Genomic DNA, 21,146 nt, shown 5'->3' on the forward strand with positions numbered 1-21,146 from the left:
ATTTATTAATTGCTGTTATTAACTGAATGCATTTATCGTAGTTATGTCTTACTTCACAATTGATTATATCTAATGTCACAACGTATTATATCTGCAGAGTGACAAAAAAAAACTAGATTTTAGCTGTGCTCTAGGTGTTCAAATCTGGAATAACTTAATCCGAATTTTTTCACTTGAAACTATTTAACTGCTAACGCTCTACAAAAGTGGTAGTTTTTCGCGGAGCTCAGCCAAATTTGCACAAACCGCATTGTTGATGAAAAATCGGGATATTTTAATATATATTTTGTCTTCATTGAACCATCTGATGCGCGAAGTGTTTCCTTTGGTAAGTTTTTAACCAAATTAAATATTGCAAACGGACGTATTTTATCGGGTTAATGTGGCCAATATTCCTCTATTGCAATGTCGGAGGCTACCAAAGCAAGTGTCAAACGACCATCAGGCATGTTTGTCCTTAAATGTTTTCCCGCAAATCCAAAGTCTGCCCGAATTTTTAAACTTTTCCTGTTTTTGAATGGAGTTGTTACACTTTCTGTTTCGGTTTACGCTTTAACAGGGATTTTTGCGCTCTTTCATTGTATTTTTAGCACTGTGAAAAAAAGACAAAAAACTTAAAAAAGTCCTGTTTGCGTGCCCAAGGCTTTAATATACCCTCCTGAATATTTTCCCGATAACATTCGGCATTTATTCTGATGCCACGGTCGATTAATACGAGCAGAGAGCGGCCATCGGTTGTTATGGCGGCCCACACAACGAATGTTTTCTCATCGGAGAAAAACAAATTCGGCAGTTCACCACTTTCGGCCAAGCGAAGCAAAACTTTAGGTCTTTTGAGTCTATTTTCTTTCTTTTGCAGTGTAAGTTCTTGCACTTTTTGGAATTTCAATGGCTTTAACCCGGCTTTATTTGCCGAATGGAATATTGCAATATATTCAGCTCACGCGCCATTATTCGACACTGCGGCGCGGGCTTCGATCAAGTCGCTTCTTTACTTTTCGAACCATTTCTGCTGATGTTGCTGTTTTCTTCCGTCCACTTCCTTGACTTCGGGCTACGGTACCTGTATCACGGTAACGAGCGATGGAACGAGACACAAAAGATTTATTCACATTTAAATGCTGGTGTGCTCTAACGATAGCCACTTGTGGTTTTCCAGCCAAATATAAAGAAATTACACTATCACGCTTGAATTCCATCACGAATATCTTTTGTTCTGGAAAATTCTCACCAAATGCTTTCGTAGGCTTGTAAACAATATGATAAGCTGTCACTAAAATAATTTTAACAGTTGTCAGAAGAGTGGCTTAGAGGTGACGATAGTCTGAAGTTGGTTGCAGATTTTTCATCTCACAATGAGTGCAACAAAAAAATATAATTTGACTAAAAAGCCTAAAACTTTATGTTAGCGAACAAACAACATTTTCATTATTGTTCTTGACTTTTAAAAATGAGTACATAAATTAAAATTTTAATTTTGGACAAATTTGTGTATTATATTTCGAACCGTTACGATGTCAGAATTCTTTACATGTATATCTTATGAATAAAAGCTCTCTTAAACCAGTAAAAAAGCAGTAAGTTCGACCGGACCAAACTTTGAATACCCTCCACCATTTGAAACAAATTAGAAAATTTAAAAAAAAAATAAAATCCATTAAAAACTCAGTTAAAATCTTTAAAATACATAATATCAGAAGGTGCCGATATATGGGGACCTATATAGACAAATCTATGTCTGGGGGTAAAGTACTCACAAAGAACTCCATGTGTAGAATTTCAGACAATTCCGTTGAAAAATGTGGCTATACTCATTAAAATACCGAATATCGCGGGGTTCCGTTATATGGCTGGGGGCTATACGATATCGTGGACCTATATAGAAAATTCTCTGCCGAGATATAAAGTACCCACAATGAACTCCTTGTGTGGATTTTCAGACAATTCCGATGAAAAATCTAGTAAAATCATCAAAATACCTAATATCTGGGGTACCGTTATATGGGAGATATACGATATCGTGGACCTGTATAGACAATTCTCTCTCAGGGGGTAAAGTACTCACAAGAAACTACTTGTGTGGATTTTAAGACAATTCCGTTGAAAAATGTGGCTAAAATAATCAAATTACCGAATATCGGGAGGTACCGTTACATGGGGGCTATACGATATTATGGACCGATATAGGCCATCTTCGAACTTGACCTGCCTGCAGACAAAAGACAGATCAGTGCAAAATTTAAGCTTCCTATCTTAATTCGTTTTGACTGTAGCGTGATTGCAATAGACGGACAGTCGGACGGACATCGTCTTAGAATTTTATGCTCATCAAGAATATATATACTTTGTTGGGTCTAAAATGATTATTTCGATGAGTTACAAACGGAATGACGAACTTAATATACCCTCCATGCTATGTATGGTGGAGGGTATAAAAACGCTTGAAAAATACTTTGTTCAAAAATTGTGTTTCGAACTGCAATTAAGTTGTAACCTTAACATCCCTAAATATTCGTCGTATACCCCATAAAGTATATATATTCATAATCAGCATTAAATGCTAAGTCTATTTAACGATGTCCGGCTGTCTGTTGAAATCACGATACAGCCCACAATATTTGACATAGAGCGTCAAAATTTAGCAGAACAATTTATATTGTGTCTAGGATAGTTGGTATTGTATATAGGTCCACGTTTTGGTATAGTCCCCATATTTGATGATTTTTGCCACATTTTTCACGGATTTGTCTGAAAATTGGTGTTTGTAGGTCATAATGGGTCCTAGTTCTTTTGGCGAAATATTGTACGTATGCTTTGGTATAGCACCCATATAACGGTACCTCCCCATATTCGATATGTCTAAAAATTGGTATTTGTGGCTCAAAATGGGTTTTAATGTTTCCTGTACCCTAAGGTGGAGGGTATTCAAATTTCGGCCCGGCCGAACTTAATGTTTCTTTACTTGTTTTATTTTAAATTGGTTCCGAGAAGCACTTCTTTTGGTCGTGAAATAAGCACGAATTTGCATACGACATCGCTAGTTTCTGAAGATTTTCAAATGGAATTCTTGTCCGAACTCTGACAATTTGGTTTGCTGGGAAGTCAAAACAACAGTACCAGTTAAATGTAAAACCATGCAAACCACGCAAAAACCTTAAAACCATGGACTGATGACCCAAACAAATGTTTTGAAGTTATTTGAATCATAAAAAAAGGAGCAATCATGCATCACGCTGGTGTAGTTGGTTCGTAAATTTATGCGATTTCGAAATGCATGCCTCGCCTACAAATAAACATTTGTTAAATTCAAAATGACAAAATCATTTCACGCCAATCAAACGCTAGCTTTCACAAGGCACTTAACTTGAAGCGAATTTGTATTTGTTTAAGTATCTCGAACACATATGTGGTCCCCCCATTTAATGACACTTGGCCAAGTTGGATGGCTTTTATTGCCCCGAACAAATTAACACCTTATTTTGGCAATGTTTTCCTCTTTTTTATTTGGCTAGATGTGAAACGAGCGCTTGATTGATTTTTACAGATCGCCACTTTGGATAGCAGGCCACCACTCTTTGGTCTTCTTCATCAATTGGTCGACTGGTTGGTCATTCATTTGCATGAAAATACAACCTCGAACTGTTAAAAAAAATTGACCATTGTCATTTAGTTTATTGCTTTGAATTTTCTTTTAATTGTGTTTTTATGTTTCCTCTTTGTTTTCAGGTGATTAGGCGCGAAACAAATACCAATGCTGATACGCAGACGCACGAATGAACAATGAAGAGTATTATTTGTCATCTTTTTAGTTATAATGGATTAACATTAATTTATGTGGTAAGTAATATCGGATATTACATTCAAATTATTTATCATAAAATGGTATTGAAATTAAACATCATTTATAGTCAATTCGATGGAAAATAATTGAATTGTTTTTTTATATCGTAATTGCAATTTTACTCGGGCATAAATATGTGTTAAGGTTTTTTACAGTCCTTTGAAACACTGCAACTCTATGTGCTTTGGTGTATTATAAGGTTGATTGGACCAAAAAGTTTTTAATACCTTGAAATGTTGGTCCCATTACCATTAGCGTTTGGGCCGAACTTTTAATACCCTCCACCATTGGCTAAAGAAAAAATTTTATATGACAATATCTGAGTTCAAACGTGTTCCACTTTGATAACAATGCTGTTAAACTTTGCAAAAACCCATAAAGTGGGTGAGGCCGTCATATGGAGGCCATACCAAAACGAGAAAGTCTATAGACAATTTTATACTTCACGGATTGTTATCTACCAAATCCTCTTTAATACCAAATTTGAAATTTCGTGGGTAAATGTGAATAGAATTATCGCAATACCGATTATCGGTGGGCATCGTTAGATATGTTTCGACAACGGAACATTATGACCTACAAATACAAAATTTAAGACAAATCCGTGAAAAAATGTGGCGAATATCATCAAAATACCGAATAACGGGAGGTACCGTTATATGGCGGCTATACCAAAACGTGAACCGATATATCTCATTTTCAATGCTAACCATCCTAAACACAATACAAAATACCGAATATAGTATACCACTACGTTGGGGTCTATACGAAGACGTATATTTGGAGAGGCAAGGTCATCACAATATTCAAATACGAAACTTGAAACAATTTCGGTGAATAATTTCGTTTAGAACATCAAAATAGCGAATGTAGGCAGGTACCGTTATATGGGGGCTTTACGAGAACGTGTACCTGCATAGACAAATTTCTGTCACAGACTGTACCCATAACGAACTACAAATACGTTATGTTAAACAATAATGTCGATAAAGTCATCAAAATGCCGAATATAGGGAGGTACCGTTATATGGGGGCTACACCAACATTGGATCTATGTAGCCCATTTTCAATACCAAAAGTACTGTAGAACAAGCACACATCTGAGTAAAATCTTATCAACCTACTTCAATTCGTTCGGAAACTAGAGTGATTTCCACAGACGGACAAACAGAGGGACGGACATCACTAAATCGACATAGAGTTTTATGTTGATCAACAATATATATATACTTTGTGGAGTATAAAATGTATGTTTCGAGAAGTTATAAACAGAATTAATATACCCTCCATACTATGGTGGTGGGTACAATAAACCAATAATATGCAACTGAAAGGCATAGTTGGATCAACTTGCTATACTCCGCTCAATTTATGTAATAAGGATTGTCCGAAATGTTACCACTGTCAGGAGGCTACTAGAAGTATTTGACCGATATATCCCACATAAATACAATACACAAAAGAGCAGAAATATTGTGAAATAAATGAGAGGTTCAAAAGTTCATTCAAAAGTAATGATGCTCCATGGGAAAGCTTAAGAAAGCCGGACACTTATTTGACATTGTTTCAAATGGTTTGTTATTGTAATTCGAAATATTTACTCTTTAAAGGGATGAGAATGAATGGTTCGGTATTGTACTTTTACGTACCTGACTCATTGATCGTTGTCATATTACTGCGTGTCATGTTTGGATTAAATCGTGCAATCGGTTCACTTTCTATGTGATTTATTATCTTTCAAAACCTAAAGCAGAAGAAGCAAACCGGTAAATCCCAATTTCACAGTAAAACATCTTTCACCAATTCATAGGTGAAACAACTTCGGAGCCCCAAAACTGCTCGAAAGTCTGGTGATGGCTAAATGTCGTGATACCGTGTAATGATACAGGAAAACAGAGGAATATTTAAATACAACTCAAATTGTCTGTGAAAACGAGAATCATTCACAAATTCCAATACGCCCCAATTACATGGTGAGATAAAAAAACTGCAACAAAGTCAAACACCATAATTTCTAAATTTTTATACCCGACACCACAAGGTGGTCAGGGTATTATTTGTGCATTTGTTTGTAACGGGCAAATAGTCCCTTTTGATGTTCTGCATAGAATCACACTCTGAGTCGATTTATGCATGTCCGTCCGTCTGTCTGTCTGTCCGTCTGTCCATGTTTTTGTAAACAAAGTACAGTTCGCATTTATTGCCCGATCCAGATGAAATTTTGCACTGATAATTTGTTTGGCCCAAGGACGAACCCTTTTGAAATTGGCTTTAATTGTGCACCAAACGTGTAATATCAGTCCGAATAGTATGGAATTTTTGCAAATTTGATCGAAATCGGTTCAGATATAGCTATAGCTCCCATATATATTGTTCATACGATTTTTTATTTCTGTCCTCCGCTGCCGTAATACGCACTCTGTAACAACAATATTTGGGGAAGTATATCAAATACAGCTCAGAAATACATTTGCTAAATTTTATCGAGATCGGTTCAGATTTGGATATGGCTCCCATATATAACTTCGTCCGATTTACTTTTATTGTGCACCAAACATCTAATATTTGTCCAAATGTGATGGAATTTGGCACTTAGGACCGAATTGAATCTAGAAGCTAGTACGTCAAATTCGGTGAAGATCGGTTCAGCTATAGCTTCCATATATATTGTTCATCCGATTTGTTATATTTGTTACCCACAACCGTAATATGCACTCCGTAACAACGATATTCAGGGAAATAGATCAAATACAGCTCAGAAATATCTTTGCCAAATTTTATCGAGATCGGTTCAGATTTGGATATAGCTCCCATATATATCAAATGGGCAATACAAGTCCGAATTTAAAAGTTGCAAATGCTTCGCCATATTTAGTCTTTTGAACTTTAAATTATAATCTATATATATAAATGAAAGTTGTGTTAGTTACTACGCTTATAACTTAAGAACCGCTGAACTGATTTTAATGATTCATACAAATTCGGAATTGTCTCTTATCCGAAAAGGATAATATCCAAAAAAATCGCGTAAAAATGTGATATGTTAACATTTTCATTTTGACTTTTGAAATGTACAATAGTAATGTTTTATTTAGCATTATTTTTTTCCATTTTGACTTACTTTTTCTAATGTACATTTGTAGCGTTTTTTATATTTTATTTTTGAATTCGAATATTAATACCAATTTATTTAATTGACTTGATTTCTTGAGAACTGAAATTGATGGCGGGTTACATGGAAGTGTAGTACCGAATTATGTGGTGGCGAAACGGAATAGATGATACCGAAATAATTTAATGCGGTCACACCAAAGTTAAAAGATAATTACTTTTTTAAAATCGTTAAAAAATCACGAAAAAAGAGATCTCAAAATGGGAAAATATCGAAAAAAAATTGCCAATGGAATTGAATTTTAAAATAAAAGTACATTCTATTGACAAACTTTGTAAGGATCTTTAAACAGTTGCTGTAAAAAATCATTTTTTCAATTTGTTATTCTTCTTTTGTCAATTTTTTTCAATTTGTAATATCATATTGAATTCAGTGGATTTTTTGTGAACAAAATAAAGAATAATTTTTCACTATATACAATTTTTCACCAAAAAAATGAAATAAGTGCGAAATACGATGGTAACTGACATCTACCTTTCAACTCCAGGGCCTACATCGTGCTTCAGCTGGAAGATGCGCAGACATTTAAACAAACAAAAATGACCGAAAAAGACTAATGGGGCTTATTTCAAAGCGTGGCCCTACTTCTTTCATGTGACAATAATCCGTCCAATGAGAGCTCAAAATGCAAAAATTTTTGGGAGTACAATCAGTAAAATACCAAATATAAAGGGTGCAAAATAGTAGAGCGAATGGGACTTTTAGTAAGAAAAGGATTTCCATCCTTCCAAAAATTCTTCCTGAACATTTAAGATACCTTAAATCGCATTTGCAGGTCATGATATCGATCATAAATATCCATCGTATGATTTAAGCGATTTTTGGAGTCTTCGCCACTTTCTTCTATTTTTGGTCCTTATTTGGCATCTTTGTTTCTAAGGGGGTAGAGAAGCTCTTCATATAAAATTTTCGGAGTAGGGTCCATATTGGTCTTGACCACTAAAAAATTGTATTTATGCTACCCTGGGGTAAGGAACCATCGTACAGATAATTGCCACATAGAAATTTATTCATGTAAAGTCCCCACATTGGAGTATCCCCAAGTCCACTTTCACATCTAATGTATGGTCTGAAAAGAAAAATTTGTATTCTATTGAATTTGTAACTCCCAAGAGAATATTGGTTGGGAACGTAGATTTGGGATATACATCTATATGAAATAAATTGTGAAAACATGAACAAATTACAAATATAAAAAAGTAGCACGGGACCGAATATTTGTTGAATCGTCATTGAATTATACTATGATGAAAAATATGGACTTTATGGGGTCTCCAATTTACAATTAAATGACAAATAAAATTAGTTCCCATATTGCGGTAATAGGTGTAAAATATTTATTATATTGGACTATTCTGAAATCAGTCTGACCTCAATTATGAGGTGGATAAAACTATTTTTACTTATTTAAATAACGTGATTTTTTTTCAGTTTGACATGCTATGTTGTTCTGCTATATTTTCGATTTGGCCTCTATTTGTCATCTTGGATTATAGGGGGTGAAGAAAATTTTCAATGTAGGTCCATGTTTCGCATTTTACCATAATTCAAAGGACTTGGCTAAAAATGTGTATTTGGGGTGAAAGTCTTACACAAATTTTAGAATTTTCTCCATGTAGTAGTACCCCCTCAAGACCACCTTTTGGCGGACAAACAGACCGACATGGTTAGGGGGACTTATGAGGACTCTAACGCACAATCTGAGGTGCTAATGGGTTCAAAAAAGTAATTAACTTTGGCTATTCTTAAATCAATTAGCACTCAATTATGAGGTGTACAAAGTACAGTAAATTCCAAATTACTGCTCATTTTACTAAAAATTAAAAACTAATCGACCAGTACGTGAACATTTATAACATTCATATCTTTGAATAATTATGATTTGACAAATATGCATAATAGACAAAAACTACGGGCCGGCAACGCGGACCGGGCCAGCTAGTTATAATTATAATTATAGCGTGTATAATTCTCCCATAAAAATTTTAATTGTTATGTGGAGCTCTACTAAATTAGTATGTGGTGTAGGGTATCATAAAGTCGACCCCACCCGACTTTAAGACTTTCTCTACTGTTTTTTTTTAATTTATTGAATGAAAGAAAATGTCGGATTTAGCATCAAATATTAGAATTATGGCCTTCAAACGGCCCGAATGTTGCTCTGTGGTATTTTGACCCATTCTCGGCGAAGCGCTTGCTTGAGGTGATCGACACCAGACACAATAGCCCAACGGGTTGGTATCCGGAAATTTTGGTGGCCATTGTGCGCTGGAAATATATCCTTCGATGCGGTCATAATAAGCCTCGTCGAAGTGAAGGCTATAGAAGAAATCTTCACGCGGACATTTCATCGCAATTAGTGATGATCTCTCTGTCTGTATCTCTAGAAGGGATTTGCTAAGCCCATAGAGTGTGTAACCCTTTCCTGTGGGGAATATGTCCGAAAATAGAATCAACATATGTTGGGGTTGTTTGAACCGGTTTCGGAGCAATGTAAGAAAATTGTCGTTTTCGTTCCTGAACTTTTTGAAAATCCCTAAAAAGTAAAAAATAGACCCACTATGACGAATAAAGATCTACCTACCGTATAATGGGGTTTATGTTCGCAATCGATCTGGTCATAATCCCCATTATTATGGAAATAATGTCCGCTATTTTCCTAAATCCCAATAATAATACGATTATGTGTACCACAAGCTCATAGTACCTCTAAATATTGATACTAGACCCACCATGTAATATAGCGATCATTATATCCCAACGAACTGAGTCGATATAGATGTCTGTTTTCGTTCATCTCTCTTCAATGACTGTGTATTTGATATCGCTCTACAGGTTGTAATTATTAGCCGATCTTTACGATATTTTGCGTGAAGTCAGAGTTAGGGTCACAATAAAAAGTACTAACACTGGGTCGCTCTGAATATGACATAAAAAAGGGTAATTTCTCGTAGTGTATTTGTTTGTAACAGATAAATTCTAAATTCTACTTTTGAATGATTTTTATAAAATCACATTCTGAGTCGGTTTATGAATATCAGTAAGTCTGACCGTCTGCCCACACATTTTAATGAACAAAATGCAGGTCACTTTTATTGTCGCCTTTTATTGAGATGACATTTTCCATGCATCATTTTTTTTTGGCCCAGAACGAACTCCACATCGTAACGTTTCATTTATTTCATGAAACTGTTTCATTAAATTGGCGCACAAATTTAAATGTAACAATTATCACTATCTTCCGTCTTATTATAAATACTTTGGTTGCGTACTTATTTGTATCAGATAGCGCTATTATGAATCATTTCTATATTAACATTTTTTTACTAAATTTTGTAAAAATAAGTAGTTTCGTAACATTAATGACATCCGTTTCATATATTCAATGAAACCAAAAATCATTGAATTTTAAAGCAACGTAAGTTTTCATTGCATGAACAAAATATTTATTATATTAATGTACCTTTTCATTGCATCAATGGAAAAAATCAATGAAACCGGTTCATTGATACAACGAAGCATTTTTCTTTCAGTGTTTGCAATACTAAATATAATATCTGGTACCAAATATCATTTTTATGGGGTGTATATTACGAATGTAAGGGACTTAAACACCACAATCGGATGAAACATATATATGGGAGCTATAGCTATATCTGAAGCGATTTTCACCAAATATTAAGTATTAACTTCTTGAATGAATTCGCTCGGAAGTCTCGGAATCTGAACCGATCTTGATAAAGTTTGAATCATGTATTGCTGGGCTGAATCTGATATGTGGTACTAAAAATCAATTTTTGGGGTGTATATTACGAATGTGAGGGACTAAAACACCAAATCGGATGAAACATAAATTAAAAGTTCTCTCATCAATGCAAACAATTAGTCAACATCTTTTTACAATCAATAAAACCAATTTTTCCATGTTTTTAAAGTGTGTTTGACCCTCCATAACTCTACTACGGTGTTGGTTATTTTTCAATCAAGTATCTCCCCACTATATTACACTTGCAGATCGTACATAACCGCAAGAAGTTTTGTTCATATTATTTTTGGCGGTTCATTTCCGCAGATTTTGATCGAAATCAGTTTAGCATGATGATATATTTCTTCCCTACTCTTACGAGTATGCCAAGTTTTTACAAAACTTGTATCCGCTTTTTTACAAGACTTCAAATGGTTTTTGATTGTAAATCTTTAAAAATGCATGAAGTTTGCTTTTCATTTAATTTTCTACAATTTTTGATCTCCATATTTTTTTTTTATTTCACTAGATTTTTTCATCTAAAAATTGCACATAACGTAACACAATCTCTTCTTGTTTGTTCTATTTGCAGATATTAGTCAGTACAATATTTTCAATTTGCTCAGCACATTCAACACCGCCCTGTGGCTTATATGGTGCGCCTCCATGTCGGTTTCTACCGGCACCACCCGGCCAGACGCCATCATGTGCCCGACCAGGAAAAACCTACTGTGAGCACATCGACAACTATCCAACGTAAGTCAACCAATGAACCTACCAATCAGCAACAACAATAACCCAAGTCGCTCCATTACACATTCTTAAAATAGTTATGTAATCTCCGTTACGTGTCTGATTCAAACTGTAGCTAAAAATAGACACAAAACTATTATTAACTAAAAATATTTCGTTGAAACCAGAAAACAATAAATTCAATTCTTTGATGGAGACAAGTAAATCATTAGCTCCCACATCTTTGGATTCGGATTGGAGGCCAAATGGCAACGAAGTAACAGTGGCTAGTTAACATCGAAAACAGCTTCACCACACTTCTTCCTCTGCTTGTGGCCCAGTGAGTGAGCTTTACTATCATTGTCGCCCCCATGAAGAAGACATTAAGTCGAAGTGATAAATGACCGGCTGAGCAGAGAAAAAAAAAACATGTTATTCCGGCACTTTTTGGGGGAATTTCGTTTAACAGTTGTCGATCGTCGGATCGACTTGGCCATATAAGTATCGACTCAATAAAAACATTAGATGTTCAAAATAATTTGCATACTTGGTTGGCGTTCGTTCCTCTCTTCAAACAAAAATCAATGTGTCAAGCACAGTGGTTAAGTTGTAAGTTTACACAGACAGCGAAAAATGAAGAGAACATTTTTGGTGATGGAGATTCAAAACGATTTCGATTGCATTTGCAGTACAGCGTAAGAGATAATTACTTATTTTTAGGTTTTTTGAATTGTCGAAAATGAAAGCCCAGATGACAGACACCGTAAAATTTACATCAATTAAAACTCATATAAAAACCCTACATTAAAATTAAAATGGACATGAAAATATTTCAAGTTTTCGAAATAGTAATTTTTAACTTAACAATAAAAAACTCATTACCCAAACCAGTAAAGAAAGGCCAAAGTCTGCTGGGCCGACTTTATGATACCCTACACCACTTTGTATATATAGTAGCGCTACATACAACGAATAAACGCTTTTATGGGGAATATATGAGAATTAAAACGTATCAAATATGATTGTTTTTGAATGAGTATTATTCATAAAAATCAATCCTATTTAAGCTGATATTACACTTTTTGAGCTCAATAAACGTGAAATCGGGTGGACATATATATCGGAGTTATACCCAAATATAAGCCGATCTTTATAACATTTAGCAGAGGTATTTCTGTGCTGTATCTAATAGTTGGCATCAAATATCGTTGTAGTGAAAAATATATACTGAAAAATATATATTGGACCTATAGCTATATCTTAACCGATTTTCACAAAATTTGATATACTTTCTTCCTGTCTAAGTTCGTGCATATGTGCCAAAATTCATTCAATTCGGGCTTATCTCAAGCATTTGGTGCACAATAAAATTGAATTCGTCATTCCGTTTGTAACACCTCGAAATATACATTTTAGACCCCACAAAGTATATATATTCTTGAAAAGAATAAAATTCTATGTCGATTTAGCGATGTCCGTCCGTCTGTCCGTCTGTGGAAATCACACTATCTTCCGAACGAATTGAAGTAGACTGATAAAATTTTACTCAAAGGTATACTATGTCTGCAAGACTTTTCGTACTGAAAATGGGCCATATAAGTCCACGTTTTGGTATAACCCCATATAACGGTACCTCCCGATATACGGTATTTTGATGATTTTAGCGACAATATTAACCGAAATTGTTTAGAATTTGGTATTGGTTTTGGTATAACCCCATATAACGGTACCTCCCGATATACGGTATTTTGATGATTTTAGCGACAATATTAACCGAAATTGTTTAGAATTTGGTATTTGAAGTTCGTAATGGATACTACAGCCTATGACGGACATTGTCTATGCAGGTCCACGTCTTCGTATGGCCCCCACATAACGGTACCTCCTGATATTCCATAATTTTATGATTTTAGCGACATTATTAACCGGAATTGTTTAAAATTTGGTATTTGAAGTTCGAAATGGAAACTACAGCATAAGAAAGGAGATGTTCTGGACAGTTCCACGTCTTCGTATAGCCCCCTTATATTGGTACCTTCCGATATTCAGTATTTTAATGATTTTAGCTATATTACTCACCAATTTTTTTTTAAGTTTCGCATTTGAATATTGTATTTGCTTATGACGAATGTTACCTATGCAGGTCTATGCCGTCGTACAGACCCTAATATAATAGCTACATTCGGTATTTTTAAGATTTTAACAGAATTTTTAACGGTTTTTATTGTTTTAGAGAATTGCCAAATTCGTTCCAATTGGTGGAGGGTATTCACACTTCGGCCCAATTGGTGGAGGGTATTCACAGTTCGGCCCGGCTAAACTTACAGCTTTTTTACTTGCTTTTTTTAATTTTATTGAATGAAACGAAAAAATGTCGGAAATAGCATTAGATTTTAGAATAAGTTTAGATTTATTCGTATCGATCACTTTTGGCACAAATTATGGCCTTCAAACGGCGATTGAGGTGATCGACACTTTGGTATTTTTTAGTGCCAAACTTGCTTCACAAAATACTCCAGATACAATAGTTTAACGTATTGGTATCCGGAGATTTTGGTGGCCACTATGCGCTGGAAATAAAGCGAGGAACCTCATTTTGTAACCATTCTTGGGTGGCGCGTGCTGAGTGCGATGGTGCTGAGTACTGTTGGAATGTCCAAGGTCTACGGCCGAAATGGTTGCGTGCCCAAGGTCTTAATACACCCTCCAGAATATTTTCGCGATAATATTCGGCATTTATCTGATGACACGTTGTGATTAATACGAGCGGCGAGCAACCATCGGCTGTAATGGCGGTCCACGCCATCACAATGGCCGGCGCTTGAGTTTTGGCGGCCAATCGAAGGTGCACATTTCAGCTGACCTCTTTGGCAAGTAAACACGATCATTTTGCTTGTTTACAAACTGCTGGACACCGATAACTTTTTTTCTGGAAAATTCTCACCAAAATGCTTTTGTACGCTTGTAAACAATATAATGAGCTGTCAATGGAATAATTTTAACAGCTGTCGGACGAGTGGCTTAGAAATGACAGCAGTCTGAAGTTGGTTGTAGTTTTTTTTATCTTACCTTGTAACTAACAATCGGTGTTGTAAAAAGTGCTCATTGTTCTCAGTATACTTCAAAATATGCTTATCGAAATGCACACCCTCTAATTAACGTTTATGTTGGCTTGCCTATTTTTCAGATATAATTAGACATGATTTTAGTACATTTGAAGGATATTCATAGAAGCAATGTTGGGGAACTGATTCTTTCTTTAACGAAATCCGCTCAAAATCTTGGATTATTGTAATACAATACATGAATACCAGTTAAAGTTGTATTTGTACCATCCATCTTGAAAAGGAGGCTATATTAACTTTGTCATTCCGTTTGTAGCATCCCTATGTATTCGTCGTAGACCCAATAAAGTATATGTATTCCTGTCCAGCATAAAATTCCAAGTCGATTTAACGATGTCCGTCTGTCTGTTGATATCACAATACAGCCCAAAATATTTGACCTAGAACTTCAACATTTGTCACAACAGTTTGTATTGTGTCTAGGATTGTTGGTATTGAAAATAAAATATATCGGGCCACGTTTTGGTATAGTCCCCATACAACGGTTCCTTTCGATATACGTATTTTGTTGATTTAGCCATATTTTTCCACGGATTTGTCTTAAAATTGGTAATGGTGAAGCTCGTGTGGTGAAGCATTGTATGTATAGGTCCACGTTTTGGTATAGCCCCCATATATGTTTGTCACATTTTCCCACAGATTATTGGTATTTGCAGTTCGTGGTACCTCCATACATTCGGTATTTTTATGATTTTTGTCACATTTTTCCACGAATTTGTCTAAAAATTGGTATTTGTAGTTCTTAATGGGTTCTCGATCCGGTGTCAGAACAATGAGTATCTAAGTCCATGTTTTCCTATAGCGCACATATAATGGTACCCACCGATATTCGGTATTTTCATAATCATTGTCACATTTTTAAATTTGGCATTTAAGACTCGCAATAGATAACAATAGTTTTAATATAAAGTTCTCCATATAGGCACCCGTTTTGGTATGGCCCACTTTATGGGTTTTTGATAAGTTTAACTGAATTAGTTAAACGGTCTTTAAATAAAAATATTTCCTTTACCCTAAGATGAAGGGTATTAAAAATTGGGCCGGGCCGAACTTAATGTTTCTTTACTTATTTCAAGTTCATTTCAACAATAATTTGTTAAATAATTATGCTAATTGTCGTAACAATCAAGCTTAAAATTGTGCAATTATAGAAGGAGACCAATTCCTAACCAAATTTGAGATCTTAATATATTTAATTGATAAAATAGACAAGCAATATATTTTTCCGTTTAATTTTGTAGCTGAAAAGTTTCAGATTCAAGGCGAACCAATACGTGTATTTAAATTGATGACAGGGTAGAGCCTTCAATATTGGGTGGTCATGGGATAACATTTTAGGGCGTGAATTTCTATTTTTTGATTTGCAAAGATTTGGAGAATTTGCACGACACAAAGAACCGATGTCGAAGATAATATATACGGGTAATGGTTTCACAACCCCAAAATAGTTGTGAGTAATTGCTACTTTATTTAGCTCTACTACTTAAAGCATGCAGATATATTATTCGAGATACTGCGCTGCTCAAAGGTGATTTTCTCTTGCTGATCAAGAACTCTGTAAATCAGTATTGAATCACAATCTCTTGTCTATTACTTCTAAAATACTGTGCAAACTCAAAGATACATAGTCAATACATTGTTCAAAACTCCTTGACCCACTAAACTTGACTTGACAGCTCGAAGAAACCAATGATAAAAAATGACATCTATGTTTGTTGTTTTCCAAATTTATTAGCTTGACTGGGTTTTTTCCTTATGGTAGCTGTCGTGCACACTAGAGCCAAGAAGAGTCGACTATTTTCCTTCACATGTCAGCCAAATAAAGAGTTTTAACTAAAACTGAAACCTGTTTCCACATCAATTTCGTTTTTAATCTGAGCAGCAGAACCAGCAGCTCAGCGTAGTAACCGAAAACATGAAATAGGTGGCTGCTGAGCGTTCTTTGGCAGACGGTTATTACTTATGATTGGTTATTACTTAATATTAGTTTTTAAAAAATAAATATTTTTAGTGGCTTGTCGCAGCTATGGTCAGTAGTGAATCATGGCAAGCATGTGCGATGGACGATAAACATTCTTGGATGATCGCTATTTAGTTGAAACGATCTCGAACATGACATATTTACGATTTGTTTTTGTTGACAGTGATTTGCATAAAACGTCAATGGCATTCGAGACAAGTCGTGTGGTATGTGGGCACACGACAAATTTGTAAATCCGAAATTCCGAGAGAAAAATTGAATTGTTAATGATTTCTTCGATATGGTTTTACAATGCGGCTGCAAGTGCTTTTCCCCACCTATGTGTGTATGTCTATGTGTATGCAAATGCATGAAAGTATCTGACGGAATGCGTTAGGGTCAGTCCCAATTTAAAATGCATCCAGTGAAAAGAAGAAAAACAAAAACATTTCATATAAAATGCATACCCATTAAAATGTGTCACTTAGTCGATACCGTATTACGCACGTTCTCACCTTCGATGGAATGTGCAGTGGCCCAAAACAGTAAGTGATAATTGGAGTTTTATTAGGCCGACACGTGTAGAGATATTGGGTAAAAGTACTTTTACTGGTCGATTACTCACATTGAAGACTAAAAAAGCCGCCTTAGGATTAGAAAATGGAGAAAGAAAAAAGAAACTGGAATCCTTATTGGATAACTGGAAAGTAATACAAAATATACAAAATCGATAAAAAACATTAAAACGCAGCATGTTTTCGATCATATATTTAATCAATTATTTAAATCATTATATTCTCTTGTTGTGCAAAATATTGGGACGAATAAGTCATTACATCACAACACCAGGGTACTCGTTCACTTTAAAATTTCAGAAGTATTTTTAAATCTTTTTCTAAGCTTAGAAAACATTTACTTTTTTACGACACAAACAGGTTGGGAAAAGCACATGCAGCAGTAAGGGCATTAAGTCTTTGTGCATTTGCTTGTATCATTGGAGGATTTTTCTGATTCGATTTCTGCATGTCAGTCTGTCTGTCCTTCTGTCCATGTATTTTTGTGAACAAAATGCAGATCGCATTTATTATGTAACTAAGATGAAATTTTCCAAACTATAATTGTTTGGCAAATAGAAGAGCCCTATTGAAATTGGTAAGAATCCGTCCAAATTTAGATATAGGTCTCATATATATCTTCAACCGATTTCGATTTAATTATGTTCCAAATGGCATAATTCTTATCGAAGTCAAATCGTGCACTATAATGTTATTTGGCACAAAAGGTACGAAAGCATCCATCAAATTTATTTAAAATCGATGCAGAGTTGCATATAGTTCCCAAATTGCGACTACTCTAGAGCCATGATAGGCATTCAAATAGGGTTCATAGTTTGTATGATCTACTTCACATAATTTTCCAATAAAAACTTTTTTGTTACGGGAGCTCTACTAAATACGCATAGTGGTGGTTTTTACTTATTGGTTTTTAAGATATAAGTCATATTCAACGTTATTAGGGCCGTTTTCCAAATTTGTACTTGTATATAACAACAAGTTCAACTATAGACTTTAACTTCCTTCAAAATTTAATTAAATTAAATTAAAATTAAAAACTCTGTAAATTCTCGACCCATTCAAGACCTACGTCCAAGAGTTACGAAAACTGAAATGTCATCAATATAGGCAAATATACAGAGAGAGATAAAAACAAGTAAAAAAGCAGCTAAGTTCGGTCGGGCCGAACTTTTAGTACCCCCACAATTTCGAAGGAAATTGAAAATTTTCAAAAAAAAAAAAATCCGAAAACTACCACCGTTATATGGGGACTATGCAAAGACGGGGACCTGCGTACGAAATTTTTTGTCATAGACTGTAGTGCTCATTACGAACTTCAAATATGAAATTTGTTACAATTACTGTGAATAAAGTCGCAAAAATCTCAAAAATACGGAGTATCGGGAGGTACCGTCATATGGAGGCTATACGAAGATGTGGACCTGCATACGATTTTTTTTGCCATAAGTTGTAGTACCCATTGAGATCTTTCAATGTGAAATTTAAAACTTTTCCGGTGAATAATGTTGCTGAAATCGTCAAAATACCGACTATCGGAAGGTACCGTTATATGGGGCTCTTCGAAGACGTGGACCTGCATATAAAAATTGTTGTCATAAGTTGTAGTACCCGTTACGAACTTCAAATAAGAAATTCGAAATAATTCCGGTAGATAATATCTATACGCTATACGAAGACTTGAACCTGCATAAAAAAATATACTACATAGGCTGTAGTACCCATTGGTATCTTCCAGTACGAAATTTGAAACGATGCCGGTGAATAATGTTGCTGAAATCATCAAAATACCGAATATCGGAAAGAATGGGGGCTATATGAAGACTTGGAACTGCATAAAAAATTTTTTGTCATTACGTCATTGTCATTTTCTCATTACGAACTTCAAATTAGAAATTTTAAATAATTGTCGCTAAAATCATGAAAAACACTAATATAGGGAAGTACCGTTATATGGGGGCTATACGAAAACGTGGACCGACATGGCCTATTTACGAACTAAACCTCCAGGTAAACTACGCATGTATGCAAAATTTTAGCCTTCTATCCCAATTCGTTCGAAAGATAGCGTGATTACAACAGATAGCCAGACAGAGAGACGGACAGACATACAGACGGACATTGATAAATCGTCTTTAAATTTTATGCTGATCTAGAATATATATACTTTGTAGGGTCTATAGGAATATTTCGAGGAGTTACAAACGGAATATACCCTCCATAGAATGGTGGAGGGTGTAAAAACTGCAACAAAATCAAAAGAAATAATTTTTATTTTTTTTTTACTTTTTTTTTTTTTTTTTTTTTTTTTGAATGAATGCTGTTATGCCGACGGCCACCAAAGCGACGGCCAACCAAAGGTGTACATTTTCAGCTGACCTCTCTGGCAAGTAAAACACAATCATTTTGTTTGTTTACAAACTGCTGGACAACGAATGTTTTCTCATCGGAGAAAACCAAATTCGGCAGTTCACCACTTTCGGCCAAGCGAAGCAACTCTTTAGCTCTTTTGAGTCTATTTTCTTTCTGCCGCGGTGAAAGTTCTTGCACTTTTTGGAATTTCAATGGCTTCAATATTTGCCGAATGGAATATTGCGATATGTTCAGCTCAGCTCGGGTTTCGATCAAGTCGCTTCTTTAAGTTTCGAACCTTTGCTGCTGATGTTGCGCTATCAGTATCACGGTAACGAGCGATGGTTCGAGGCACATAAGATTTATTCACATTTAAATGCTGGAATACTCTAACGATTGTAATGTACAGGAACATATAAAAATGCTTGTTAGCATTTGTTTAACCTTTGACTAAGAGAAGGACTACGGGAGCCTTTTAATTGGGTAGCTGCAGTCGTTATTGGTAGCTGCAGTCGTTATTGTCCGCTTTTAGTCAATGCGAGTTCGTCTACAGGTATTATTATAGACTCCCAGATAAATAAAAAAAAACATTAAAATTGAAATATGTACCGAGTATGCAAAAACAAAGAATTAAATAGAATCATAAATTAAAAAGTGGAATGTTGTTTTGATCGTAGGCTTTAAATGATGTATCTTCTCTGATGTTTTGAGAAGTAACCTCGAAACCCACGCCTACCTTTGTCCATAATGGCTAATGTTTCATGGACCCCTTCTTCCACTATTTCAAATCTAAATTGTTAAGGTAAGGAAACGTCTATTATTAGTTTAGCAGTTCATTCTGAATTTAACAATGATTTATTCATAACATAATAAAATGAAAAATAAAATAATTCATTTAACAATGTGTCTATATATGTATAAATCTCAATAAGATATAGAACTATTGACACGGAAATTTTCAAACATAGTCAAAAATTATGACTTTAGACCAATAAAAGGGTTAATAAATTAAACTGATAGTAATTAATCTCACCACAATAAGAGAAACATTATTTTGTGACATCGTTTTGAGAGCAATACATCAATGTTAGTGTTAAAAAATATAAAATAGAGATATCAAAGCAAAACAATAAAAATACTATTTTAAAAGCAGAGGTGTAATGCTCTCATATTCATATTTAACAGAGAAATGCAAACTCACCACGCTCTCCTTATGGATGAAGGCCTTCTCCTGGAAGCTGGATACTCTTGATGCTTATATGAAGATAGAATAATAAATCTCTTAAGGTCGTGATAAATTTATCTCATGCGATACTGATTTAAGTTATTCTATGTGCAATAAGAAAAATAGATAATTAACTAGATTTTATACTGAGTGCAAAATGATATACAGGGTGATTGAATTAATAATATTAATACATAATTATTAAAAATATTAATTCATAATAATTAAAAATATTAATTAATAATATAATAAAAATGTTAACAATAATTAATTTAATAAAAATTGGTTAAATCGCCATAATTTAACATATCGTATAATGAATATATATATGATTTCAGAAAAATGTAATTTTTAAGAGGTAAAACCCCAGTGTATATCAAATTGGTTATGATCATCCTAATGATTATACTATTGGGCGTATT

General features: G+C 34.6%; 1 protein-coding gene across 4 annotated transcripts in view; it reads left to right on the top strand.

The window, feature by feature from the left end:
- The window catches only part of LOC101888972 (protein spaetzle 5), a 65,661-nt gene that overhangs the window by 23,812 nt on the left and 20,703 nt on the right, over positions 1–21,146 (top strand). For 3 of the 4 annotated variants that reach the window (XM_059131693.1, XM_059131694.1, XM_059131695.1), the window contains 2 exons: positions 3,727–3,837; positions 11,351–11,514. In XM_059131693.1, coding sequence (XP_058987676.1) covers positions 3,781–3,837; positions 11,351–11,514 — 221 coding nt within the window. In that variant the 5' untranslated portion in view covers positions 3,727–3,780. Of the gene's footprint in view, positions 1–308; positions 329–3,726; positions 3,838–11,350; positions 11,515–21,146 lie in introns of those variants that run through there. The other variant, XM_059131696.1, reaches the window with a different exon arrangement.

Source organism: Musca domestica, unplaced genomic scaffold, assembly GCF_030504385.1.
Source record: "Musca domestica strain aabys unplaced genomic scaffold, Musca_domestica.polishedcontigs.V.1.1 9, whole genome shotgun sequence".
Taxonomy (NCBI): domain Eukaryota; kingdom Metazoa; phylum Arthropoda; class Insecta; order Diptera; family Muscidae; genus Musca; species Musca domestica.